General features: G+C 41.6%; 5 protein-coding genes across 5 annotated transcripts; 1 reads left to right on the top strand and 4 right to left on the bottom strand.

Annotated features, from left to right (window-relative positions):
* Nucleotides 1-2: 2 nt before the first annotated feature.
* Nucleotides 3-3,333, top strand: LOC131293885 (uncharacterized). The gene is made up of 4 exons (XM_058321935.1): nucleotides 3-96; nucleotides 2,653-2,748; nucleotides 2,910-3,246; nucleotides 3,324-3,333. Exons 1-4 carry the CDS (start codon nucleotides 3-5, stop codon nucleotides 3,331-3,333), a joined length of 537 nt encoding a protein of 178 aa, XP_058177918.1.
* A 2,964-nt stretch (nucleotides 3,334-6,297) lies between these two features.
* LOC131293884 (uncharacterized) lies at nucleotides 6,298-7,408 on the bottom strand. Its single transcript, XM_058321934.1, has 3 exons — nucleotides 7,327-7,408; nucleotides 7,002-7,184; nucleotides 6,298-6,905 (listed from the first exon to the last, which is right to left on the bottom strand). Exons 1-3 carry the CDS (start codon nucleotides 7,406-7,408, stop codon nucleotides 6,298-6,300), a joined length of 873 nt encoding a protein of 290 aa, XP_058177917.1.
* Nucleotides 7,409-12,355: 4,947 nt separating this feature from the next.
* On the bottom strand, nucleotides 12,356-15,007 carry LOC131282115 (uncharacterized). Its single transcript, XM_058311512.1, has 4 exons — nucleotides 14,938-15,007; nucleotides 13,381-13,543; nucleotides 12,573-12,765; nucleotides 12,356-12,493 (listed from the first exon to the last, which is right to left on the bottom strand). Exons 1-4 carry the CDS (start codon nucleotides 15,005-15,007, stop codon nucleotides 12,356-12,358), a joined length of 564 nt encoding a protein of 187 aa, XP_058167495.1.
* Nucleotides 15,008-19,133: 4,126 nt separating this feature from the next.
* LOC131293883 (glycine, alanine and asparagine-rich protein-like) lies at nucleotides 19,134-20,553 on the bottom strand. The gene is made up of 4 exons (XM_058321932.1): nucleotides 20,390-20,553; nucleotides 19,952-20,008; nucleotides 19,551-19,610; nucleotides 19,134-19,464 (listed from the first exon to the last, which is right to left on the bottom strand). Exons 1-4 carry the CDS (start codon nucleotides 20,551-20,553, stop codon nucleotides 19,134-19,136), a joined length of 612 nt encoding a protein of 203 aa, XP_058177915.1.
* A 2,996-nt stretch (nucleotides 20,554-23,549) lies between these two features.
* On the bottom strand, nucleotides 23,550-27,131 carry LOC131293196 (ADP-ribosylation factor GTPase-activating protein 2). The gene is made up of 7 exons (XM_058321279.1): nucleotides 26,991-27,131; nucleotides 26,696-26,887; nucleotides 26,478-26,609; nucleotides 25,965-26,150; nucleotides 24,974-25,754; nucleotides 24,053-24,325; nucleotides 23,550-23,963 (listed from the first exon to the last, which is right to left on the bottom strand). The coding sequence occupies exons 1-7, from the start codon at nucleotides 27,066-27,068 to the stop codon at nucleotides 23,809-23,811; spliced, it is 1,797 nt and encodes a 598-aa protein (XP_058177262.1). The 5' UTR covers nucleotides 27,069-27,131; the 3' UTR covers nucleotides 23,550-23,808.
* Nucleotides 27,132-27,577: the final 446 nt, after the last annotated feature.

Below are 27,577 nucleotides of genomic sequence, written 5' to 3'. Positions count from 1 at the left end.
GGATGAAACTATTCGTCGTGCTGTTTGCGCTGCTGGCGGCGGCAGTTGCGGCTCCTGTCGCACAATTTGGGTTTGGATTCCCCGGCCTAGGAGGAGGTATTTATCGTCAGCCCAATTCGATAATGGGAGTTACAGTAAAAGTGCTAGTGCCTAGTGTATAGTAGTGTACTAGTGGTGTATTCTGGCAAATTTAAGAGTAGTGCATCTCTCACGGGTTTAGGGGAAACACTAGCAGATAAAAGTGGGGTGTTTGTGTAGCACAAACTGTTGCGGCATTGGTTATCCAGAATTGTTATTCCTTTACACTAACGAAATAGATAAGTGCTTGTAGTGATTGGTGAATCTATACTTACACATTTTCTTTCCTTCTTTCCGATACTTTCGTTTGATTTGGTGTTCCTCCACGATCGTTGTCATATTGTGGTTATGATCCACGTGTTGCACTGAATTACACACAGCCAAAGCATACCGGAAAGGTTTGTTCCTGTCCTTTCTACGATTGAAAATCATTTCAGTTGACAAGCATTTCTAATTTCACCAACTTTATTTCCTTTCAAACCATCTCCCAACGGAACGATTTTACCATTGTGGGGAATACCGATGCTTTTGCCACGCTGTGGCGGAGTTCTTCACAATTGCTTGTTTGATCGAACGGTTGATACGCCTGACTGCTTGAAACAACAAAACCTTCCGGATGCACTTCGCGAATATATACTACAACGGACACACACATGATGATGTACCCACACACATACACATACAAACACACACGTACACATCTATTTGCACACCTAACAGCATTACGCAGAGGTATGATAGTGTTTGCAGATCCTAAAATTGTTCTGAACAGTTTTTAATCCCAAACAGATTGAATCAAAAAAAACACCCATGCTGAAATTAGGGAAGTGTTTTGCAGCTATAATATTAATTTTATTTTGTTTTAGTCAAGGTTGAGTGAATTATTTTAAAATTAATTGAATTAGCTGACATTGTACTTTTGAGAAATTTTTAAACACCGGAATACTCGGACGGTCAATTTTCTAGTTTACTAAAACGGATGAGTATTTAATTGAATTTTTTTATTAGCCAAGAGCACCTACTTATTCAGAGAAATGATTAATAGGGTTGGATGCAACGTTAGTCTAGATAAAGCCAAATAACTTCAAGGAAAAAATCGTGTCTTTTAAGATGACAAACCACCGACCACCTCGACGGCGTGGGTTCGAATCCCAACCGAGACCGGACCCTCCCCTGTACGAGAGGACTGACTATCCACGTACAACAGGGAAACAAGTCTCGTAAGCCCTTAACGGGCAGGCATGACCTAGAGGTCGTTACGCTAAGAAGAAGAAGATGACAAAGTTATACGTTATAAAGTGAAAACTGAAATTTATCGCACCTGCGTTTTAGAGGATAGTAAAACATGTGAAGTTTTCTGGAGTTCAGAGGAGTGTTCTAGGGTTAAGTAAAAAGTTTCGAATATTTGTATATATACTTTGCATTATTAAAGCTCTCGCTTTTCTACATATTTGCATAAATACTCCTCTATTTACTTTCATCTTTCTTAAATGCTAACATAAACATGTCGTTTACAGACTGGTAAAAACCACATAAAAACAATTTACCAATCTACTCATGATGTTGATTTACGTTTGTAAAATGCAAATAGTTTGTTTTTTCAACACTTGTTCAAAAACATTTGAGCTGGAATTCCATGCTTCTCATTTTGGAAAAAATCCCCGCTTTAGAAATTCTTACCTGTAGGCAAATACCACCCTTCTGTCAACAGAAAACTGGCGCGAGATTGTCTCCGAACAATGAAGAGTGTGTAAAAGAAAAAACACGTTTTTTGCTGATCAGAACACAGCTTTCAATGTTTGAGCTAAAGCCGAACATCTTTGAGGTTATCTTGACATCTTTAGTACGGAATTTCGCGAACAGTTTTGTTTGCATTTCCAGTGGCACCACGTTCTGAGAGCTTATGGGAGTTTTATGACTAAATCTTGGTTTCATAAAAACATTCCTAGATTTATATATTGTTGGGCAGCAAGGCTTAGAAAACATTTAATGCAATGAATTTTATAGAAATGTATATGAATAGTATTATCAAAATAGAAAATTCAATCAATACGAACAACTGTTTCAAATTGTAACATTTGCTTTTCATTTCAATTCATTTGTTCAGTATTTATCTGGCATGAAAAGCTCTGACAACCAAGCTATAATTAATGCTTTGTTATATAACCATTAAAGATAATATTATTTTAAATTACTATATATATAACTTTTTTTGGGGGGGTCGGCGACAGCCGAGCGGTAGCACCGGTTAGAAAATCGGCTCATGAGCGCCGGTGCTCACCACCTCGACGGCGTGGGTTTGAGTCCCACCCGAGACCGGACCCTCCCCTGTACGAGAGGATTACAAAGGAATGAAGGGTTGAGGAGTGAAAGCATACAATATTGAACAGGAAATTATTACGGTTCTATTTTCAGCAGTAAAAGTAAAAAAGTAAAGTAAAAAAATGGATTGATCTTTCAGCATGGGTGTATTAAATAAAAATTGGATTGAACTGTAGATCTATCCCTTACCTCCTTCCAAGACTAATCTTAGCTTGCTTGACCCTTTTGGTTTACGGTCGGGATCACTTCTAGGCTTCATTCCGGTAGCGGTTGCGGTACCCGTAGCAGTGGCACCGATCGGTGTAGCCCCGGTTGGAATCGTATCTCCGATCGAATACGCAGCGCCAGGTAATGGGCTCGGCCATAGTAGCGAGCTGGTTTCGGTTTGAGCAAGCGCAGACTTCCAGTAGTATTCTCTCTGGAGAGAAGTCTTTTTCGACCAATCTATTTATCATAGCTGTTTCCCTTTTTACTTCCGTGAAAATCACAACTCTTCTTACGGACAAAAGGGTACCATCATCACCCGCGGTACTATCCGCATCACGGACCGCATCACGCACCGTACTATGGTGGTGGACCAGTGGGTGGAGGTGGCTTCTCCGGCAGTCAGGCGAATGCGCAATCGGCATCGTTCAACATCGGTCTCGGCGGCATCTCGGGCTCGTTCAGTAATTCGAACGCAAACTCGTTCGGAGGTGGTCACGGAGGTGGTTTCGGAGGAGGTTCGGGTGCGCAGGCATCCGCACAGTCTGGCTCGTTCGGTGGCGGTCTTGGAGGATTCGGAGGATCGGCATCGAGTGCACAGGCATCGGCCAATTCGTTCGGAGGTGGCGGTGGACTTTTCCCGTAAGGAAATCAGCTATTTCGTGGTATCGCTCGTTCCTTCACTAAAATGCTCTATCAATTTTAATCTCTTGTTACAGGTTCTTCTAAGTGTGGAAACATGCCTCTCTGTAAATAAGGACATAGCCGAATCCAAATCGTTACGATTATGGCCAACATGAAATGACACAACGCCATCACACATATATCTCTTTTCAAGCAGTTTTTGTTGCCGACCGTCTCACTCATCCAGTGTAATATGTTGTAAAGTTTTTTATTATTATTTATGAATAAAACATTTATTGTACACAAAAGAAAAAAAATCTACGGACGCATTCCAAACGAGTTCGTCAGTTACATATTTTGGTGGGAAAATGAGGTCGACTTTATCCGTCCTTGGAATAGGGCCTACGCTTGGTTGAAACGAAAGACTTGGTCCAACGTTGACCCGCGTCGAGCGACGAACCCTTATTGATTTTGTCTTTCAATCCAGCCGCGCTCTACAGAGGTGAGATGTTTCATTCAAGGATTTTGGTTTCGTTTCTACACATGTTTGTGACGTTGACAAGCTGGCATTAGTTCACACCTCGCAGCAAGGTTGTGTCTTGTGCTCTCGTCTTGTGAAAAATGGTATCATGTTATCACCACAATTGTAAACGAGATTCTTCGCCAACAGCCATTGATTGCCTTGAGCGACCGTTGTTGTGAAGAGTATAGTGTTAGTTACAGTTATTCATCAGTTCGTTTGTTGCCCAAATAAAAACGGAAACTGAATTTTCTTAGTTATAGAAATTCTATTTGTTTATTTATGAGTCGGCCATTTTATGTTTTTCCAAATAGGTAATTGTAGCAAAAATTGCAAACTATATAGAATAATTATTTAAATTAAAAACCTGAAAATATTTAAAACTATATTTGAACAGTTTTTTTGACGTGTTTAACTGATTCAGATCTCTCTAAATTTTGTTTCACCTTTCAAAACAGTAACCCTTTGCCGAAAGTTTTTTTTAATATATGTCAAGGCCAAATTCTTGTATCCAGCAAAAAAATACTTATAAAAGGAATTTATTAGAGCAAAATTAAGAGTTGAATGAATTTTAGGGGCGCCTGGAGGGATGTAGTCATGATGTTCTGTTGGGGTTGTTGTGGTGTCGGAATCGGGATAATTAACACTTTGACGGCCGCACAATTCACAATGACACAATCCCTCCATATCTGGCCGCCCTGTTTGATCATTCTTTTTTTTTAATCTTTATTAGAATTTACGTACGAAATTTGTTTACTTTCCATTTGATATTTGTTTACATCCAGTAGTCTGTGGTGCGTGTCAGGAGAGAGCGTTGACAGCACACTAAAATAATGTGATCGGATGCAAACTGAAACGGAGCCATTACATCTATAGATGTACCCGGCCGGCAGAGTGTTAAGATCTTCTGTCCGGTTTGCTGAGGTTTCTGTTTTGGCTTAACATTGAAATTGATGATGTTCATCGTTATTCGAGCATTCTCTGAGCAGGAGCCTGGGTCCTGGGTCAGAAATCTATTTCCTCGTGTTTAACCGTCACCCGTTCAAGCAAAGTTACCTACGTCAACGTTTAACCGGACTACCCGGGTAGTCCATACATTTTGTATGGGAGATTCCGTTTTCCTGTACTTCGAATAATTATTACGACGTAAAAAGTGTAAATACAATGTAGTTAAAATACATGATTTGTAAAAATTAAATCTCAGATATCGATTGCTTATAATATAGTTAATGCAATAAATGTACTGAAGAAATATAATGTGACCTTTAAACCAATTTTTAACAACATTAAACGGGTCAGCTAGTAAGTTTCTTCTTCTTCTTGGCGTAACGACCTCTTGGTCATGCCTGTCCGTTGTACGTGGATAGTCAGTCCTCTCGTACAGGGGAGGGTCCGGTCTCGGTTGGGATTCGAACCCACGCCGTTGAGGTGGTGAGTCCCTGCGCTCATGGGCCGATTTTCTAACCGGCACTTCCGCTCGGCTGTCGCGGACCCCCCTAGCTAGTAATTGTATACAATTTGAATAACATTTACTACAGTGCATTCGTTCCCACATAATCCTATTCATTATAAGAATGTTTTAATATTTGCCGCCACAAAAGATTATGAATCGATGCGGTTCACTATTCAAAATGATGGACTTAATGATGCTTGATTGCAAACTTAACCGAGGAATCTTGCCTCTCTTTCCTCTACTTTCATTTGAACTCAACATCTCCTCATAGGACGGATTGTATCCGGAATTGCCGCGAACTCTTATCCTAAAATTAAAATGTTATAAACATACATTTGGGCACATACATCAAAAATGCCCTTTGTGGGGTGCAATGTATATTTCGAATAATTTTGGTTACAGTAGTACTTACGCTTTTGCTTTTTGAAGTTTCAATTGATACGCAGCATCAAAAGATTTTAATTATAATTCTCAGTTATTTGCAAAAACATACTCAAAAATATTAAATCAAATTTGTTTGTATACTTCAAACCGAACCAACTCGCATTTAGAAAAGAAGGAAATTTTGCCTACCATAAAGGAAAAAAGTATAACTTTTGGGAGAGTTATAAAATAATGTGGTATTTATTTCGAGAAAAATATATTATACGTTCTAGCTATGGAGTTTCTCATGGCAAAATAGCACTATGCAAATGGTTCTACGAATGCCTATTCCATTCGTTTGAGTTTCATAAGCATCGTGCAGAAGAAGATTTCACCATTTAAAAAAATCTATATTCGCAAAACGAATCTATTTACATTCATATACCTGCCATGATTGCGATCAGATAAACGAATGCTAACGTGTGCAGCAACAAGTTCTCCCTAGAAAAGTCCGTTCCGTTGGCATAATCGTTAAAAAGGCAACACAAGGGGGAAGGATTCGGTTCGCACAAAAAAGGAAGAAGAGTTTTTATTGAGACAGCCACACATTCGCGCTTCGTCATCGACGCACGTACAATCTTTGCGTCGTTGTTGGGAGAAGCGCGGGCACCTAAGAATAAATTAAACCAACACACTCGTAAGGTTTGACCAAGATCGGCAATGACGGAAAGCACTAGTATTTCGTGCGCAGTTTCGCCGGCCGGCTGTTGCGTGCCTGCAGCTGCTGTTGCTGCTGGGCAATGACGGATCGTCGTCGTTCCTCCGGGACGGAAGCTGGGCTACCGTAGGCGGTGGCGTGGCTGGTCGCCGAACCTCCCTTGCCGGTGCTGTAACTGTTGGCAATCGCGATGGCACCCCCGTTGGTGCTACCGAACGTTACCGGAAACATCGGACCAGCGTTGGCCGGTGCAGGGCGGTTTCCACTGCCTCCACGGCGCGTTCCGAAGCTCGTCTCATCGGCCTGATCGTCTTGATCGTCCTCGGTGGAGGCCGAATCCAGCTGCACGGTAACTTTCTTCTTGCGTTTGTCGGAGACGGACGGTTGGGGCACCACCGGGGCAACCGGGGCTGGCGGAGCGAATCCACCGAAGGTGTCATCTTGCGGGGCACTCTCATCCTCGCTCGGGAAGTCCAACTCGCTGGTGGCGGTCGATTCCGGTTCTAGCAGACCGCCTTCGTCAGCTTCCGGGATTTCGTTCTCCGGCGCCAGCGCTTCGGCCGGGTAGGCATCTGCGAACGACTGCACCGATGGAAAGACGGGATCTGCGGGCCGGCAGTCGGCTGTTAATTGGTAACGGTAGAGAAAATCGAAGCGTCCAGACACCGGGGATGGCAATGGGCGGTTGGGGCATCTCGGGAGAATATGTGGGTTCTTACCTTTCAGGAGCTGCGTTCCGGTGGCCACATTGTCTCCGGCGGCAAACGCTGCCACGCCGCTTGAAGCCGATCGGCGGTAGTTACGCAATCGCTGATTCTGGAACATCGCGTGCTGATACATGGCGCTCTGTTGTAGCTGCGGAAAGGCCATCATCGGGTAGGCGCTACGGTAGTACATGAACGCTGTTGGCCCAGTTACCCAGAAAATGAAAGAATGGAGGGAATGAGTGAGCGAAAACATCGTATAAACCATAGACCAAGTTGCTTTCATCCCAAAAAATGGAATCGGGACATTTTCCCACGAAGAGCCTGTATTTTAACGTACCATTCTGAGGATAAGGATATGGGTAGGCCGCACAGAACGCCACTCCACAGAGCACAGCGAACACAACGAAAGGTTTGCACATGGCGCCTGAATGTCTACACTTGGTAACTTCACTGAACGAAAGAAGGCACAACAGGATTTCGTGTTTCTCGACTTTCTAATACGTCTCGTACGCACTGGTATCACTCGGCGGCTTTTAATCACCTTCCTAGTGTTCGTTTCAAATGTTCGTGTTATCGGTTTTAGGCAACGGTACGGCGTGGCACAGTGATTGCAAGCAAGCAGACAGAAAATCCGGGAAGAGCTGTATCTCGTGGCCACCGAACTGATCTCCTGCAACCGACTGATAACCATCACTCCCGGGATCAGTGCCTTTTATACTGGCCGAATCCCGATCTCGGTGAACTCGGTGGCCCTCGTTGGTATTCATACCGTAGGTACGGTATTATTGCCTTCCTTCGCCGATCGCTTCCCTCCTTTCCTTCGTTCCATCGGGCCATCGGACGCAATGCAGAATGTCTTCATTTCGTATGTACGGCTATTGATTTTATTAGATTTTAGAATAAATTTAAACAGAAGCTGCCAAAGTCTGTGCACGTGTGTTTGTGTGTGTATGTGTGCATATGTGTAAATGTACCTGTTAAGAAGAAGAGAGAAAATGTCGTGTGGACTTGGGCAAGAACGAGCAAGACGATGAGAACGTTGTGTGAGTAGGTTATCGTGAAAAGTGCACAAGTATGGCGCAGGAAAATGGAGACAGACTAGCGCCGACGTAGCGCCAAAGTAAGGTTAGATATCTGCGGTACTGCAGGGACGTGCTAGCGGGCTCCAGAGGCCTACAGTAGTGGCCTACACTGCACAAATGTCAACCCGAGCCGATGGGCTCCCGATGTTTTTAGTGCACCTCGACGATTATGGGAGAAAATTGGCTCAACCAGCTCATTGTGGATGGCAGTCTCGTAGCGTACCGATATTGATATGATGAAGATATTTCATTGTATTTTATCGCTGGGTCCCCGCGGGACTCAAGTTATTTCGGACGGCCAAAATGGATGTCAATCATTTCGTGACATCTGTTCGACTGCCAGCAGCTGTTGGATGAAGGGACGACGTACCATTCGCGGGCTGATTGTTCTCGCATGGATCGATCGGTTCTGCCGAGGGTTCGACCGATTGAATCCGGATACGCATTCCGGTAAGCAGCGGCATTGTATGATAATTTTGGCAAAATGGCCTCATATGGATAGCACCGCTCGCTAGCCCACGGAAGAGCGTTCTAGGACCGTTACGGGTTGGATAGGGTTGGGCTCGGTGGAGGATTGTGTCACCGTTGACTTAATTGCTTCATTGAAAGAAGATTCATGAAGTGACAGGCAAAATTAACTAAAAAAAAGAGACAGTTCTTACTTTGCATGACGACCGGATTTGGAGGTAGTGCCTTGGTCGAACTGAGGTGGCGCATAGACACTTTTGGCCAGAAAACATCTAGGAGCCGACAGGTGGTGGGAAAATAACCGACAACTGTCCTGCAGGGTGCCCGCTCATTCTAAAATGCTGTACATGGAAGAATCGTAAAATTTATACTACAATTTATGCGATTTTATTGCATTTCGCTTCCACCCGCCGCTGGTCGTTTTTTCGGAGCCTTTAGTACTCTGGAGCCTGGAGCACGGATTGTGCGATCATCAAACAATGCCGCACGATAGCCGGAGGTGTAGAATACAGAACAGGCGTGCCTGAAGGAATAAAAATCTGGCGGAACTTCGGAGCACGGCATCCGCTTAGGTAGTCCGAAAGCAAAAGCGATCAATGGAGACGAAAATGATCGTCATATCGTGAAGATGCGCTACGAGTTCGCGCGGTGCAAAAAAAGTAGTCCATGGGAAAAAGTGTTTTACATTCGCCATTAATCTTTGGCATTATAATTTTACTGGCTAGTTTTGCGTATGCGAAACACGGCACTCGCCGTGCATAAAGTAAGCGTGCCGCATGGGATGCGCTACAGTTAGAATCACCGGAAAGCTGCCGTACCGAACATCAGTTTCTTTGCTTCGATTTCCTGGTTGATGTAGATCGCATCAGCCAATAAAGCAATCAGACATCGACAGGAGGGATACCGTTAGAGTTATGGCTGACATACCGAGGATTGTTCTGGTGTTCAATGAGACACTTGCAAAGTAAACTATGCTGTGTAACTATGTGTATAGTATAGAACAAGCAGGATGCTACATTTTCCTTTAGATTAAACCCGTTAAGAATCATTCGCTAGTCATCTATGAAAAGGTTATTATTACTTTCTTGTTCATGTTTGACTAAATAATTGATTGTTAAAGGTACGGTAATGAATTTAAAAAACATACTGTTTCCACGGTTTAAAAATTTCGCTTCTACCAATAAAACAAAAAAAAAGATAAAACAACAGCAAGACAACGGATTATTATAAACGGCTTAACTTCTTCATTAACTTTTTGAGCAAATGCTACTTGCACTTGTTAAACACTATTTTATGAATTCATGCAAATACCACGATATATTACTAACCATACTTTAGCTAATTTTAATTTGTGGCTTTCCAGTAACTTTTAGCAACATTTTGGCTATGTATACGAAAGGAACAGAAAGGTTTTAAAACAAGTTTAAAATTGACCCTCTGAAGATTTTATTTTGCCAAATTAGTATTTTTAATTTATAAGTTAGTTGCAAAGTTTATAAAAATAAAAAATAATGTTTTGAATGTTAAAGTAAGTAAAAAAATCTGACTATCGACGTACTCAAAGGGAAACAGTCTTGTAAGTTCTTCTTGTTGCAGGCATGACCAACAAGGTCGTTACGCCAGGTTTGAAAATGGAAAAGGTTCATTTTATGTTTAGTGTATGATACGATACAATGCATAACGTAAAGAACTAAGGAGTTTTAACAACAACATTTTTTTTTTTGCCCCGTATGTGAGGAGGGACAATGGAGGAGCCGCTATAACGACGAAGGAGCCAATAAAGCCGGGATACGGAATTGGACCAGCGTGGCGAGCGACCGTGAGCGGTTTCGGATGGAGCTTCGTCAGGCCAAGACCGCTCAGCGGTTGTAGCGCCACATAAGTAAGTAAGGAAGTATGATACGATAAAATGCATAACGTAAAGAACTAAGGAGTTTTAACAACATCAACCAAATTCTAAAAAGCTATTTCATTTTTGTTTCGCTTTTTCTACACATTCCTACTCAATTTGGGTCGTGTGACCAAATCATAACACTTAACTTCGTGTCCTGGAGCCATTACATTAACCATAATCTAATTGGTATGGATCGGAGTATTTGATCGGTGCTAACCAACCTAGTTGTAGTCTTGGGACCAAAAGTTGGTGGTGGATGGCTCATGAATTTTTTTTAGTTTTCTGTAGTGCTCAATGTTTCCTGGAACTGTGAACCTTACTGTTAAACTTACTCACGGATGTCAAGCTTAACAAGTGTTGGGGTCCGCAAAATATACTGGCGGCCAGACATGATCTAAAAAACTACTCCAATAAAATATTCACCGCCTTGAGAACGATACCCATCCGGGAGGCATGTCGTTGATCGATGCATATTTCAATATTCTGACGCAAACGCACACGCACTTGGGTAGCCGGTAATAAAAATGACCTGCTGATTGATGAATGCTAGCGAATAAATTATGCTTCTACCCGACGCGGTCCCTTCGGGCGTTGCGATCGCTCAAATACTCCCAACCGTAAGCGAACGACGCATCGCAAGTGTCGGCAGTCTCGCCAATGTGTCCCGGCGATGAATCACTGATCAATGAATCACACCGCCAGACGCCAACGGTGAAAGGGAGATGGACTCTGGGCCGCAGCCCTAAGAGACGTCACTGGGCGTACGCAGAACTTGAGCTTGCCATGAATGCGACACGATTGGATTCGATTTGCGGGTGTTTCACTTGGATATTGCCCCGGGAGGCACATAGCGTTCTGAATGGGCCGGTACTTCATAGTCCAGCCCTCGTCAGATAGGCAACCCGAACCGTGGAGTCGTTCGATTATGCTAATAAACCATCACCCAGCTGGTCCCAAGATCGTCTCCAAGAGTCTCCGTTTCGGGGACATGAGGGGGGAACTTCTGGACGCAAGTCCGGCTCGCGATACGCTTGTAGAATACCAATGGAACGCTATCAAAGACACACATTATGCCATCCTGGGGTGACGATGAGACGCCAGTAATTCGCGCATAATTTGAGGGATTTAAGAAATTCAACAACAAACGAAAGATCAAGCTCATGGGTGGGTAACATTATCACAAATGGCGCCATGCCTAAGATAGCGGATATGATCAATAAAAAATAGGATAGTCGAAAAGTAGAGCAAGAGAGTGTCATTACCAAATCGACACAATTTTACATTGTTGTGGGTCCTTTGTTTTCTTGTGTGTTTGGCACATTTCTTGCCATTAAATAAATTGAGCAGTGAAAAAACTGTCCAAATTTAGTTCAAAACTTGTTACCTATAGTTACAAGTAGATATCAACAGACAATGTATGAATCCAGTAAATAAACTGCACCGAAAAAACTTATTGTGGGCTCTAATAACTTATTTTATGAAGAAATTTTACAATAAAAAAATTAAATTTAAAACAAAAGATTATTCGAGGTACAAAAATTGGGTAAGTTTGAAGTGAATATGTAATTAAACAAGTTGCTAAGAAAACCATGTAATAAAAAAATCTTGGAAAAAATATTCCTTTGCGACAGAACGGTTTTGTTACGAATATATTACAAAATAGAGTTTAAAATTTTAGTCAAATCCACGTGTTAATTTGACATTCTAAGTGTTATATTAAGAAAAGGATCCGTTGAAATATTCGCCACTATACAATTAGTATTTGCATGGTTGAAGTACCATATGGTCAAAAAACCAAGACACATTAGATACAGAATGGTAAGATTGAGTTTTATTTTCCATTGGAAATCTCAACAATTAGTTTTTGTTCGACGTTTTAAGACAATCAGAATTCGGACAGGGGAGAACTTTATTCCTTTCGTTTACGAGAAACTGAGGGAGCTGCCCTGCGATACGCTAGGCTGTCCGTTGGCGACAGAGAATCCACCGGTATACGAAAGGCTGACGTCCTTGTTGCCCGGCAGTTTGTACGTTTGGCTACCAGACTGTCCAGCAGAGCCCTGCGAAGAAAACGAGAGATTTGAACGAACAAACAAAATGAGAAGGATGGATAACCATTAGCGAATGTCAAGTACTTACCGAGAATCCACCCGGACCGGCAGAAAATCCTTGCGAGGCGGAATTGGCAGCGGATGCACCGAAGCCGCCACCCGGTCCCTGGTTGTAGAAGGATTGCGCTCCAGCGTTTGCGGCACTGGCACCGAATCCGTCCGGTCCGTAATACTGTCCGAAGGCGTTGGCATTCGCGTTCGAGCTGGATGCTCCGAAGCCACTGCAAAAGGGATTAGCGAAAAGACCCAATGATCGTAAGTGAACTATTCGATGATCTTTATCAAGCCGAACGATGGGGTTTGGTCTGTGAACAAACACGAAGAAATGTTTGTCCGTTGTACAAAGGTGTGCAAAACCGTTACAGTTGTAGAGATGATAATGTTTCTTGTTTAACTTAATACATTTTACGTTATTTGTTTGTAAAGTGGTTTTATCATGCGGAAATTTAAAGTACATTCGGGCTGATCATCCGATTGCACGAGCAATAGAATAGAATTAGAGCGTTTAAGACGACATCCTTTAAATGCAAAGTTGGAGTGTTTGTTGTCATTTATATCCTCTTTTTACACTATCGCCTGATGTGTTTGGAGATATCTTTGGAGTGAATCTCAATCACGGCGTCAAATGCTTTGTTATTTGCCTCCCATCGCTTGTCCGGCAGTGTAGCGTGTGCACACGATCCGTAGCATCTAAACGATCGTTAAGCTGCCCGACACCGCTAGAATACACAATCCTCCACTTCCAGAGCCCACCCGATGCTCAAGGTCAGCTTCACCAACCGAACCGCGGCGCTGGAAGTGGCTACCAAACGGCCATTAATCTCCTAAATACTCACCCAAACTGGCGTTTCTGGCGCACCAGCAGCGCTTCCTGTGGCACCAACAGATCGATTACGCTGCGCACGTTTCGTCGCACCGCCGGGTTTGCCTTCCGCACGTGCAGGGACGATTCGACCAGGACCTCGTAGCCGTTGCTGGCCCGATCCCGGACGGCAGCATCTGTGTAGAACGGATAAGGCAAACATGAGAATAACCACGGAGCCAAGTTTGATTAATTGTTTGTAGTAACATTGATACTTCAGATGGGCGCGTGGTACTTCCTTATACAAGGATTACCCAAGCAAGAGATAAAAATAACCATTAATAGGTTGTGCAGTTCACGGAAACTACAAGCAAGTCGTTAAGATCGTTGGATGTTGGATGCTGTGGTATGAAACTGGAAGCTTCAATTGTAGGAAGTTGTTTTTTTTATTATGATCGTTCTATTTTGAAGGACTTTAATGATTTTAATATAGTTCTTTACCGTTGTCTTGAAGTAGTTTACCAGTGGACAGCTTGAAAGCACAAAAACAAATAAATTTTCAATAAGATGACGCCATTTGTTTGCATTATGCTGAAGTAACCATACCCCCGAAGATACTTGTGCAATCAACCAAGAAACGTATGATCTACGTTTGAACGTACGCAACTAATACATTTGTAATTTAAAAGAAAGTACGCTTAATAAGCGTTTCTCTCAAATGTTCTAATTCTTTTTTCCTTTTTATTGCTCTGATTTTTCTTCTTTGTTAATAACCATTTCGGTGCACACAATCAACCCCCTTTTCGAACCGATATTCAAATGGAACAAAGTAATCCAGATCCCCTTGAGACTTGCGTTCGAAAATTGACCAAATTTAATTAAAATAAACCAGTTCCTGTTTCATCGTCACAACCCTCGTCTCATTGGAATTCTTGTTTTGTCTTTGCTCTCGAGCGCCCGAAGGTGTTGATGATTTGGTGGATCGGCCACATTTAATTTTGCCACATAACGAAACCAGTCATTCCGGTTTCCGCAACATCCGACAAAACGTTTCAGAAACCCGGCCGGTTGGACGCGACGCTTTTGAATTCGAGTTCGGCGAAAAGGTCATCACAAGGCAAAGTGACCTTAGACGTTATTAGCATTTGAGCTTTTCATTTTGTAGATCCGTCGAAGTGTCTGCTCAAAAATCGGCGTTTACTGATACAACGTTCAAATTGCAGCGTAGATTATAATGGACAAACATTAGAAATTATTGATGAAACTTATGACAACGCTCGATACGAGTTGAAAGAATAATAATATTATTGATCCCATAATTTTATTAAGCTAAGCTTTGTATATTCAGGCAAACCGTCTTTGAACCAACCGATAATTCTACTGAAGTTAAAAAAATGTTCATTTATGGTTTATGTTTCATTATTTTAACTAATATTCTGTTACACTTAGGAATTCATTTCAGCACTACGTTTGATTATTACTTTTAATAACTAATATTTTGTATTTTTAAATTTTTCTTTGATTATTGTTCGATTCTTAAAATGTATCAATTATCTCTGGGTAGCAACATGTTGGCAATCGGTCTACTTACCACGCTCATTTTGACCCAATGCGCCGATCACCAGCGCCGACAGTACAACCAAGCCAACAAATCTGTTCATCTTCAGTTGAGGATATAACTACTTCTTTATACACTCGATGCCACCTACTTATCTCACTGTGGATGTCACTGTCAAGTTCGGGAACCACGACCGGTCACAACGAAGGCTCGGAACGGTCTGATACGTTCGATTCATCCGGCACGTCCGAGGTCACTTTTGAGCTGAACAATGACGTCGGCTCCGTGATGCTGCGGGCTATGGAAGCGTTATTCTCCGTTGGTCGTCAAGTTCGGCGATGTTTTTCGATCGTACATGAGTCGATCTTCACAGTTTGGAATCTCTTGACAGGGTGGAGGAGAGTCGTTCATCTGATAATCTTTGTGCTCTCTCTTCATCCGACATCCGACGTTCGTTCAGGGGATTTATTATTTTTTACATTCCCGTCCGATTGTTTATTTTGAGCGTTATCACCAAGGAAAAGATTATTGATAATGCACTAAAAAAGAAGACAGTAAGATTTTAGATAGAAACAAAAATGAGGAAATAACCACTGTTATACAGTCCAATTGATGCAGTTGGTGGTGGGGAGACCATATTTCGAACTGAACCAATTAGCTGTTCCGGTCGGTTTAAATATTCCTCCTGGTTCTCGTCAGAATAGCAACTTAGCAGCTGAAAAGGTATAGTACTATTATATGCTGTCAACAAAATCATGCGTGCATGATAATCGCTGAAATTCGATGGCCTTTCGGAATAAACACAACTGTTGACCGTAGCGTAATACAGCGCCAGGATGACAAATAGGCAGACAGACAGACAGACAAGCCAGTTTGTAATGTAGCCGCGCAGGCTGGCATCGAATGGTAGACCCGATAGACGAATGACGAATATCCATTTGCTGCCGATGGAACCCGATGAGGGAGTGTTTTATTTGTTATGCTAGTCAACGGATTTGTCACTATTCGATCTTATCGCGAACGACTTCAAGCAGCTCGCAACAGCTTACCGGAGTTTCCGACTCGGTTTGCAGAAAAAAATATAAACAAAACGAAAACAAACGCAGCGCAATAGGAACGATCGAGCTAGGGACGGGGAAATCCCAACAGAAACTTACAAATACAACTACTATAGCGTAAACCGATCGTGCACCATGAATGTTGTCTGGTGTTGGACGTCGGATAAAAACTGGTTTCTTTGCATATATGTACCACATTAGTTGGGGCAGAATGTGCATTCTTTTACGATCCACAACATTATAGGGTCGGCGGTTTGAAGGGGAGAAAATTTGCTTTGTTAATTAATTGGACTTTGGGTAAACCAGGTACAGGGAATCATCTTAAATTCTTCGAAAAACAGATCAGGAAAATCAAAAGCAATCTTGTAAAATAAAACTTCGTCAATTTAGAAAACCTGCCATGCAGCGTTTGATTTCAAAAGGAATAATATGTGAGCACCAGGAAAAAGTTTGTAATTACGTATTCGAAAAAACGAGTCCAACCAATCAGAAAAGCAGAGTTGAAACAGTTTGAGAGAAAGTATTATACTTCCATTTTGGCCGTCGTTTCATAGCATACAATTAGTGCGTTGCGAAAAAGTGCGATTTCGAAAAAAAACTGAAACTGGTTTCTCATCTTATATAACGCATGTTTTTAAAAATATACACAAACACATATTTTTCACATATTTATTTCAGCTTTTTACAGAAGTGTATTTAAACTGTTACAGAAATATTATATTTACATTCTTCTTAAAAACTCATTCACATACAAAATTAGAGGAAAAAACTGTCGCACCCCAATTCATTTCATTTGAGGAAATTATGCACAAGCGGTTTGGCTTCAACTCGTTATTTTTCTCTTCGTTTTCTGGTTCATAATCATGAACAGCCGCCCGATAACCGCTGTGAAACCTTTGGTCTTGGGAACTGAACATAACGTTGGCGGGCACGTTTTGTTCCTTTTATTCGGAGCAGATCGGCTATGATTGAGTTTAGCATTTTTGTTTAATTTTGCAATTTATATTGGAGACGCTGATCGAATACGGAATAAACAACTTACAATACATGAATCCTTTCGAGGTTATACATAATATTTTTTGTAGGATCACACACGATGCTTAAAATAGTTTTTAAAAAGATAATGTTCATCCTCTCAGGAAGAAAGGCGTGCATTGACGAAACGTAAAAATGTATTTTTTGTCAGATCTTGCGTAATTTCACTCTCACTTTCAATTTCCGCTCGTTGTCGGCGAGGTTTCCTTTATCTGCCCAACCTAGGAAATCCGTCCTTGTCAGCCAGTTTGGTTTCACCGAAAGCAATCTTCTCTGCCAGACGTTTCTGACGGCGTAACGATGCGGTCGGCTTCTTTCGAACGTACAACGAGGCTGCGACGACGACCTCTTCGTGTACGACGCTGTCGTTTGAAAGCTGAGCAAATTTATCCTTGAGGGCGCCTTCCTGTTGCGGCATTCCCACGGTGCACCAAATCAGGGATACCAAAACGATCGCGATCCAGGCAATCCCGAAACCGGAGCAGTATGATGGAAAAATCATCTTTGAGCGATAACAGTGATCAACTCGTATACGATGGGTAATGAAACTGAAACTATTGCTGTACGATGTCCACACGCTCAACGTCGTCTAACGTCACGCGAGCGCTTCGATCAACTGGAAGCTGTGTGCACACGAGCGACTAAGATGCCTTAGCTTGCGTGGGGAACCGTTACGTGGAATGCAAGTGTATAGCAACCTAAATAAACTACCAACCCCTAATAGCCGCCGCTACCTCCCGCAACATCATATTAGTAATGCGCGGTGGGAGAACATTCCTTTAGGCTGTAGTGACCACCACAGCTGAACCACCTCTGAGACCGTGGGAGAAAGTCACAAAAGGGTGTAGTGTTGTGCATTCCGGCTTGTTGAAGTGTTGCCCAGAGCATTGATTTAACGACTACTAGCCAGCGCTGTATCGGCACATGTGAATTCATACTTGTAACTAGCCATCGGGTTTAAAAATCTTCAGAAACGTTTAAAAAATATGCTTTACTATAAGAATTTTTAAGGTACCCAAGTACTGGACACGTAATTGACCGCTGATTAGTGCCTTTCAGTGCAACGTTAGTAGAAAACAGTGAAACAGAGCGCACTGAGTAAGCATAAGTGTGTGAGTAGAATCGTGCTAATGAATCAATAGTTTTACACCATCAGCGAAATTTTAGTCATTTTTTCGGATACGAATTCCTGTTGTAGATAAAAATCTTCGAGGCGTCTGATAACTTATTTCTTGTTTTAAAGTCATTTTAAATCGCAAATGTGCGACTAAAAATGTACGTGATCATGATGATTGATCTGTTTGATGCCCTTTTAAAAGAGTAATCTACCCACATGAAATGGTTCTTTATCAACTTACCCGCTTTAAACAAGTTTTAACAAAAATCAAGTTATTTTAATGTAGTAGACTCCGTATTGAAATACTTTATTCAATCTAGCTTTTGCTATAAAGTTGCTTTAAATGCTTCTATGAACAATATAAAAGTTATTGTCAAAGATGTTTTTTGTCATAGGTTAATTTGTACTGTTTTGAAGAACTTTTTTACCTTTTTCCGAAAAATACTTTTAAAAAAATCGAGATATCAAGAGTTGGCTTATCCGCAGTTGATAATTGCGAGCTGCCTTTAACAGTATCTGTTTTGGTCTACTTTAACAGTGTTTGTTGTGGTGCACGGTATTGCCTATTGTTTAAAAAAAATGATGATAGTTAAAATCACGTATGATCGTAATTTCAAAGCAGATCTTTATTGTATTACAGATTCCATCAATGAACCTTAATCTAAAGCTGATCTCACTTTTAAATAAAAATTGGAAAACAAATTCCTATGACGTCGCATGCATTTGTTGTGAGTTTCTCAAGAACCTATGGACCATCGGCAAAATCTGATAAGAGCTTTTTCTAATGAATATGATTCGATGGAGGCAGTAGACTTAAAAGTTTCAGTACCACACTACTAAGTCATCGATATGTGATTAACAAGTGGCAGAGTTTTTTGTGTATTATACAGATTTCCCTGTTGGGATTCTCCTGTTGGCAGCCTAAAATAAATATTGACTTACGACTAAAGATCAGTCCCTTGTGGTTGATTGGTTTGTGGCGCGTACAAATGGGGGTTTTTCTGGTTCTGGGAACAGGTTCAGCTCTCCGAAACACTGAACCCATTCGAAAGCGCCGGTTGCCCGTTGGCGAGGGAAAAACCGTTCGAGTAGGATAGGGAAATTTGGCGATTGCCTGGCAGTTTGTACGCTTGACTGCCGGAGAAACCGGCCGAACCGCTGAGCCCTCCGGGTCCCGCGTTGAACCCTTGGCTTGCCGCATTCGAAGCGGAAGCTCCAAAGGAACCGAGCGGTCCATCGCTCTGGAAAGATTGGGCCTGAGCATTGGCCGCCGACGATCCGAATCCACCCGGCCCGAAACTCTGTCCGAATGCGTTCGCGTTAGCATTCGAGCCGGAAAAACCAAATCCTCTGTCAAAGAAGCATCAGTATCAATTCAAGCCTAATCGCTGGAATGCGTAGTACTACGACATCTGTTCGTATTACGTCATGCTCACCCTATGTTTTGGCTCAACGAGTTTGCGGCCGCATTTGATCCGGAAAAACCCCCGACACCCCTAAAACGTAAATGGCTATGGTTTAGTTTCAAACACCACGATGTGATGCAAGGTACGAATCTTACCCAACTTCCTGAACAGCGGCATTTGCACTGGCACCAGATCCACTGAATCCGCCACTGTTAGGAGTAGAAAAAAGGATCGTGAATCAAAGACATCTAATAAGATAGTTCTTTTCTTTTAAGTATAAATACCTTTGTTGAGGACTGAAGAAATTGGGAAAGCCACCGAATCCATTGGACCTATAATTAATACGTAGGGAAAAAGTTAATTGATTATTGCTGGTATTATTATAAAAAATACGAGAGTGTTGGGGTGGTATAAATATGTCTGTTGCGTACCCAGAATTTTGAGAAATCGTATTTGCTGCAGCACTGGCAGAAGATCCACTAAAGCCACTGTTAGAAAAGGAAAAAGTGATTTAATATTCGCTATCATCGAAAGCCCGAAATAATAACATACCCCGATAAAGGATTTGTCACTCCTGGAAATCCACTGAAAAGAAAATTGAAACAATCAATCAAACAATATTTACATTTTTTTAAATTATTCTAAAATCATCGAATTCAGTATTTTTTCTGCACAAATAAATCATTTATAGAGCGTATGAACTTATGTGGCTAGTACTAATATTTTTTTACGATTCGTAGCACAATTAATCTTAATCATTGATCAGTTGAAACGCTTAAACGAAACATATAACTACTAATTTGAAATAACTGTGTTGCATACGAAACCACCACTATGCTTTCGAAAATTGAAAGAGTATCTGCACAAACCGCAGGATCTGCACAATTTGCCGTTTACTCCGAACTGCTATCTCAGGCTCCACCAGGACACTTGCTTGAGTCTGTCGTTTATGGATATGGAAAACTCCGGCAATCACAATTCCGGCAAAGAACGATGCTGCCACAAGAAAGAACACTGTGTAAACCGTCCTCATTTTGTCGCGTACGAGCAGAAACTGAGGTGCGTCAACTAGAACTGTCGTTTTCAGCTCTTGAATACGAATGATTCATCGATAGTATTCTTTTAATCAACCCAGGGGGAATTCCTCGAACTGCAAACAAGAACGTGCGATTCTACGATCCGTTGCTCGTGTTGGTCGGATGTAAATTGAATCGACGATCATCAAGCCATATGAAATCGAATCAAAGGGACAGTTTGTAGTAATGGGACCCGATCGATAAGATCGTTCCCTTAAGCAAGACGAATCGCAGCGATCTTGCATTTCTGCAGAAACAGATCAATTGAAGGGCATGAGTACGATCTAATTTAATTCTCGGGAATTATTTATTTTTGTATTGCGGACGTTGCCGTTTGGCGAATTCTAGGGAATTCAATGAATATAAAAAGATTGATTATTTTTTTCAATGTTACCGACTTCAATGCTTTTATATTAAGGATTTGTTAATTAAAAAATGTCATATCATTGATTTATGTTGATTAATTGAAGAAAAGTGCTCGCAAGTGCAATTTGCAAAATTTACATAACTGCATAGTTTCTAAAAAAACTTTTCCCTCGCACAGCGTGAATCCTTCACTTAAAAAACTAATGCTCTAATTACTTACAACAAGCAATTCCTAAGAACACGCAATACACAATAATACAAACGAGGAAAATCTAATTGTTTTTAGCAAAACAAATATGTCGTAGCTGTGGAGGAGATTGGTTTCCTAATGTAAAACTTACAACTGCCTTTGTTGACGGAGAAATTGCTGCGGAAGTTGAAACAGTGGTGAAACGTCGGCCTGAACCAACGTGAACACGGATACTGCTAGCACCAGCAACGCCACAGACACAAATTTCTTCCAGTTACCAACACGGTCCATCTTTCCAGGTGCCAAAACTACGACTAACCGTTTCGCGATCCAATCCGGTTGTTCTAATAGCGCCAAACTCCGGTCTCCGGACAGGCACGATCGCGCCACGGGTCCACGGTCAAGCCGGCTCGCGCATCGCTTATGGGATTGTATTTTATCTTAGCTGGAAATTCCGCAGACGATCGGTACCGGTTTTGTTTGTCATTAGTTGTTTTCTTTTTTCGCTCAACTCTGTTCTGTAATTGACACCCGAAACAGGGCCGGCCAAACAATTATTATGTCCTTCGGAGGCCCTGATGGGACGCACGTGATGAAAAGAGGATATCCGATCCGGACAGAAGTGTTGTATGACCTTGCCTTGAGTAGGGTATATTTATGGGGTGTGGAAGCATTTGAATTGGATGGTAATTTATGATGCTTTGTATCGATGGAATTACGACAACCGAAACCGCACGGGTGGTTCCGTAAAGTGAAGCACGTTAAAAGTGGGTGTCATACATGTTTGTACGTGATGTTTGATATTTTTCAAAGAAATCGGTTTCTTTGGTAGGCTTGCAAAAGTTATCCCAATCCCTCATATTTACCTTCTTTTAGTTTCCGAAGATTGTTTAACGCTTGTCCAACGCTTGACTCATATTTTTTGATTATTTTAAATTTATTATAAAAAAATAATTTAATGAAAAATACACATCCTTTTATAGTTTATGCTTAAATTTAAAACCAATGAAACGTGTTTCTAGAAAATACTAGAATGATATCATTCGAATTTCCCTAATACCTAAAATATGGCATAGAAGGAAAGATAACAAAAAGATTACAGATTATTTTAACCTTGTTTAGGTAATGTTTTAGAATGTAGAACGGAAATACAATGATTTAGCATCGACCGTTTAGGTTCTCCATTTTCAAATATACTTTAGACAATAGAGTGATGTGAAGCAGTTATCAACAGCTAGTTGAACTTCATATATTAATTTAGAAAACCAGGTTAGCAGAAGGCAAACACGTGTACATGCAAACGCAGCAGCAGAGCGAATGAATTGTGTCCGGTTTTTTTTAGCTTGCGCATAATATTCATGAACCATCTTGACTGTAAGCATACGACTTAAAAATTACTATAGGCAAAAAGTATTGTTGCAAAATGTTTAAAATAATTGTTAGCTTTGACATCGTCATATGGAAAAACACAAAATGTTATTCAATTTAGATTCTTTATTATATCAACCTTTTTCACCTTCGTCTTATAAATCTATTCCCCAAAGCTTGTTTATACATGGCTCGAGTGTGACTTATTTGCATATCATGATTACTTTAACACATTCTTCATATGTATTTTGTTGTGTTACAAGTGTCGCCTGTTATAATTTATGTTCACTATATAATCATAGAATGTGGTACGTAAACAAGAAATAAAATGGATTGTACAAATAAGAAAATTACGTTGTTTGCACTTTAAAATGAAGGATCTAAGGACAGGATGCATATTTCGCACTTGGTAATTAGGGTTAGGATAGTGGTATTACGAAAATGCTGTATAACATTTCTACATACAGGAACCTGGTTCCCGTTGGGAAGGTGGAAATAATGTTTTAGGCTTCGTGAATGTGTGTTATACATCTTTTATTTATAGTTGTAAAATAGTGTCATTTGTTCCTCAATCTATTCGGTGTAAGGTGAAACAATGGCTTATTTTTGTGTTCCTTGGATTAAACCTGTTGACTTTATATGCCTGTGTTGCGTTATCGGAATAAATTGTCTCTAAGGTAAGGTAATTATTTTATTGTTATCGTAACACTTCGAATGATTGCGAGTGAGCGATAAGGCGCTTTATGCGATGTGAAACCGATATCTACTCATGTGGTCGAAAGAAATTAATTCTCCTAGTTCGCTATTATGAATATATATATTAACAATGTTCCGAAGCTCATCACGTGCTGGCTTTTGCGGTGTTTTACTTTTAATATTGTTGCACCACCAACGCAATTGAAAAGTACATTCCCTAGCCATGGAAGCGAAACGATCGGAAACAAGGAGCGGTGGCAGTTTACACTGCCGCTAACAATCCGAACCTTAAACGATTTGTGTTAAGAGTGGTTTCGTGTGGAGGGTGATAAATTGTAAAACAGCAGATAAATGTATTTCGTTTTCGAAGCAGAATACAAATACATACATATATAAAACTAACATAAACATAATCTAACAACAAAGACGCACTTTAAACTTCCTTTCGTCGTCCTTTCAGACGTTGCCGCTAGTCCAGGTGGGGCCGGTTGCCTGGCTGGCTGGTTGGCTGGCTAGTAAGCTATAAACTGTGTTGATTGTTGAAATTTGTATCTTTCATCGTATTGTTTTTCCTTTGCCATTTCGATGTACTTTAGTAGCCATATTTATCCTGAATCGAATTCATAACGTCGCTTGCCAGATTGCTCAATCGTCCGGCTACTTTTGTGACGCCTTGTCGTACGCTTTCTCTTACATCATCCAAGTCCGGACCGTTGTACTGCAGGGCAGGACCACGCGATCCTCCACCTATTGGAGAGAATTGTAGTAACCAAAAGAATAGTAAGAGTAAGATAATCTCGAGAAAGATATAAATGTTTCCCTATATAGTAACGCACCGGATCTTCCACCCGATCCCATCGAAGAACCATTGCCGAAGTAATCCGCCGAAGAGATGCTGGTTGAGCCTTGGAACTTCGAAAGGTTTGCCGATCGGTCGTAGGCGGACTGTTCGTCGCCGAAAAATTGGTCCGACGAAATGCCCTTCGCTGAACCGAACTTTTTCTGCGCCACATCGCTCAAGTCGGCGGATGACGATTGTTGGTTGCTGCCGGGTCTACGGTTGCTACTGCTGCCACCACCGCCGCCACGGCTGTAAGAAGTTGGTTGATCTGGAAAGTGAAAGTATTTGGAAAATGCGATACTGATAGATTTAATGCGGTTCAGATGATGCGGAGTGTACTTGTGATACGTTTTTATCATGATAAACAAGCTTCGGGTATTTTAACCACGTAGAAACATATTTTTAGTTGCATCTGAGTAATAAAGTTCGCGAAAATCCTATAAACGCACCACCATTTCTTTTCTTCTAATTCTAAACTTACTGTTGATGAAAGTGGTTCTGTATTATTTTGAAAAACTACTTGCTCTTTGACCACATTAATTTGAGATTTCTACTGTGACCATTTGGTGACCATTTTCCATATAGTAGGAATTTCCTATAAACGCATCATAATATTATTTCAAGTAATCATGACAACTACCTTAAAAGTATATCAAAACTACATAATTTGTTTGATATTTTTCAGAATTGTGTAAAAAAAATAATTTGACATCGAATGGGACATTCTACTCTGATAATCACTTGGAGCTACCCACTAGTCTTGTCGGGATTCCATAAGGATTTTCTATCTTATCTCACTTTTTGCTTATCATTAACACTGTTTAAGGCCAAGCTCAAATATAGTATCAAATAAACATCTTAAATCTCTTAATTTAATTCTAAATCTTAATTTGAAAAATATAAGTTTTGTTCTTACCACTAATACTGGTGGCACCTTTTGCACTGCTACTGCTGCTGCTGCTGCCCGTCGGCGAGAACATAGTTTTAACCGTAGGACGCTTGCTGTCGATCGGATCCAGCGTATCAAAGCCCATCTGTGTTGCTTCGCTCAGATCCGCCCCCTTACCACTGCCGGAATACCCGTAGATGTTGGAATAATCATCGAAAAAGTCATTTCCTCCATTGCCACTACCGCCACCAGTGCTTCCACCTCCACCGCCACCACCACCACTCGACGAGTCGTTATCACGATCGAACGCCTTCGATAACGACATACCGCTCCGCGTCGTCGTTTCCTCCTGCGTGAGCGTCTTCATGTCGGTCAGTGCCGAATGGGAAACGCCGGTCGCTCGACCGAATCCCATACCAAGCCGTTCGATTTGCTTCGCCTTGTTCGGATCGATCGCTTTCAGCTTTTCCTCCTCCTTGTGCTGCTTGATCGAGAGATCCTGGTAGGCAAGCCGCACACTGGCGAGCGTTTCGGCCTTTTCCTCCTCACTGACAGGCTTCTCCAAGGTGGGCGCGAGCTTCAGCTTGTCGGCCATGTTGGCGCGCTCCTCGATTTCGGCAAAGTTCGTTTTAACGCGGGTCGCGCCGAGTCCCCCCTTTTTTGCACCTAGGCCTGCCTTCTTCGGTTGAATCTTACGCACGCCGATCGTCGACTTGGGAGCATCGAGCTGGATTTCCGAGGTAAGAAAATCAACCCTCGGACCGGCGGCAGGATCGACTGTGGCACTGAGGGAGGCCAACTTAGGAATCTGTGAACACAAGAGGAAGAAAGGAAACAAAATAACAATAAAACTCTTGTTATGAAGATTCTCAAAGTTTCAGTACTACTTTTTGATGAGATTTACTATTTCATAACAAAACTTAGTACACAATAAACACATCAAGAAAAGCAAACCAAGTAAAAGCATTAAAGGCCAGAGAGAATGGAATGTCGATGCACTCAACGAAATGTAACTTACGTTTTCCTGCTCTCTGTCCTGCTTGAGACTGTTGGTATTATTGTTCCTTTCGTCCTTCGCCGCGGAAGGTACGGCTGATACGGCGGCGCTATCGCCATCGAAGTTGTCACACTCGGAGAAAAAGTCTACCTCTTGCTTATCGCCGGCAGTGTTCAGGTGTTGGTCGTTTAAATTATCAATGTGCAGCTGTGATTACGGAAGGCGAGAACGGAATGGTCGAATTAAGCGAATGCAACACGATTAACAAACAAATCAAATTAAAAGCTATGGGCAAAATCTGCAATAGTTTCTAAATTTATGCTATTCCAGGGTGATCGCAAATGATCTTCGAACGGTTACAGAAGAAAATTGTATTTAAACACACGTCAACCCACTCAAGTTTAAGATGTGTTAAAAGACACAATAAATTAAAAGAAACAAAAGAACAAGAATAAAATCACATAGCAATTCAAAAAAATTGACTCAAATGAAAATAATTTAAAGGAGCGGTATTATTGCTATGTTTCTACTTACCGTAGTGCCATAAAGCTGTATCGACTGCTGAGCCTTATTAAGCAACTTATCTTTATACAGTTGGGCGGCACGCGAGTTATACTTTTGCTGGGCGTCGGTAGTGTTGCAATTATGCTGACGGAAGAATTGAGCCTAAAATAGCAAAAACACGTTGGTGACATTCGTAAGGATTAATTTAATTAGTTCCGGCCTCGGGCCAATGCAGAAGTTTTACTTACAGCGTTAGCATTGCCACCGACTTGCATCTGGCGGATCTGCAGCCAGGTCCAGTTCGTGTCCAGGTTGGTGGAGCGCACGAATGTCAGATGCACGCCAAGGTTCCGGTGCACCGCGGAACAATCGATGCAAATAAACACACCGTATGTAACCGAAGACCAGGTCGGGTTCTTCGCTCCACAGTCGAAACAGCTCTGTGAAAGTAGGTAAGGAAATAAACATCGGTCACCGAAGGACGCACGAACCACGTCATACACTTGGTGGTGTGACATTGAATAGCACCGTGAGCCATCGTACCTTATTCGTCGATTGCGACCGCAGCCGATGGAAGATGGCATCAATGTCCTCTTTCGATGGTAGGCTTCCGCCAGCCATTTTCGATGAGGTGTTGTGGTCTTACGCACGAGTTTGGAAACAATAATAATTTGCACGTCCACTCCCGTGGCAGCTTTCCCAGAGTCCACGCTCACCCACCACGGGACAAACGCTTTCGATTGTGGGAACTGTAGTGCTCCGAAAGCAAAAATACCGGAGCAGAATGCTTATACAGCGTAGGCGATTAAGTTCAAATGTCTTCTGTCCGACGGATACCAAACCATTCGATAGAGATTTATGGTTTAGGAAAAAAGCGATACACACACGGCACAGATTCGACACCAAATTTTCCTGACGTGACAAAATTTGACGTTGCCACGATTTGATAGTTCGAGCGAATGGACCAAGATTCTTGACATAGAGGCTGGTGTAATAAAACGTACGTTATTTAAAATAATCCTGCAGTACCATTTGCATTGAGTGAAACTTTTACAATAAAATAATATAAGCAACATGGAATTGAGAAAACTAGATTTCATGTTATAGAACAAACAAGTACTGACTGGATT

The sequence above is a fragment of the Anopheles ziemanni genome, chromosome 2, assembly GCF_943734765.1.
Source record: "Anopheles ziemanni chromosome 2, idAnoZiCoDA_A2_x.2, whole genome shotgun sequence".
Lineage (NCBI taxonomy): Eukaryota > Metazoa > Arthropoda > Insecta > Diptera > Culicidae > Anopheles > Anopheles ziemanni.
Note: the sequence above shows the minus strand (reverse complement) of the source record. Positions and strands in the feature narration are given on the sequence as shown.

Coding starts and splice junctions, on each gene's coding strand:
- LOC131293885 (XM_058321935.1), top strand. CDS start 3: ATGAAACTATTCGTCGTGCTGTTTGCGCTGCTGGCGGCGGCAGTTGCG. Junction 97..2,652: donor ATTCCCCGGCCTAGGAGGAG/GTATTTATCGTC, acceptor GATCACTTCTAG/GCTTCATTCCGGTAGCGGTT. Junction 2,749..2,909: donor GATCGAATACGCAGCGCCAG/GTAATGGGCTCG, acceptor TACGGACAAAAG/GGTACCATCATCACCCGCGG.
- LOC131293884 (XM_058321934.1), bottom strand. CDS start 7,408: ATGTGCAAACCTTTCGTTGTGTTCGCTGTGCTCTGTGGAGTGGCGTTC. Junction 7,185..7,326: donor ATATCCTTATCCTCAGAATG/GTACGTTAAAAT, acceptor CTGGGCCAACAG/CGTTCATGTACTACCGTAGC. Junction 6,906..7,001: donor CGGAACGCAGCTCCTGAAAG/GTAAGAACCCAC, acceptor ACCAATTAACAG/CCGACTGCCGGCCCGCAGAT.
- LOC131282115 (XM_058311512.1), bottom strand. CDS start 15,007: ATGAACAGATTTGTTGGCTTGGTTGTACTGTCGGCGCTGGTGATCGGC. Junction 13,544..14,937: donor ATTGGGTCAAAATGAGCGTG/GTAAGTAGACCG, acceptor CGTTCTACACAG/ATGCTGCCGTCCGGGATCGG. Junction 12,494..12,572: donor CCGGTCCGGGTGGATTCTCG/GTAAGTACTTGA, acceptor TTTTCTTCGCAG/GGCTCTGCTGGACAGTCTGG.
- LOC131293883 (XM_058321932.1), bottom strand. CDS start 20,553: ATGAGGACGGTTTACACAGTGTTCTTTCTTGTGGCAGCATCGTTCTTT. Junction 20,009..20,389: donor CAAATTGTGCAGATCCTGCG/GTTTGTGCAGAT, acceptor CTTTTCTAACAG/TGGCTTTAGTGGATCTTCTG. Junction 19,611..19,951: donor ACGATTTCTCAAAATTCTGG/GTACGCAACAGA, acceptor TTTACGTTTTAG/GGGTGTCGGGGGTTTTTCCG.
- LOC131293196 (XM_058321279.1), bottom strand. CDS start 27,068: ATGGCTGGCGGAAGCCTACCATCGAAAGAGGACATTGATGCCATCTTC. Junction 25,755..25,964: donor AGGACAGAGAGCAGGAAAAC/GTAAGTTACATT, acceptor TTGTGTTCACAG/ATTCCTAAGTTGGCCTCCCT. Junction 23,964..24,052: donor GGGATCGGGTGGAAGATCCG/GTGCGTTACTAT, acceptor TCTCTCCAATAG/GTGGAGGATCGCGTGGTCCT.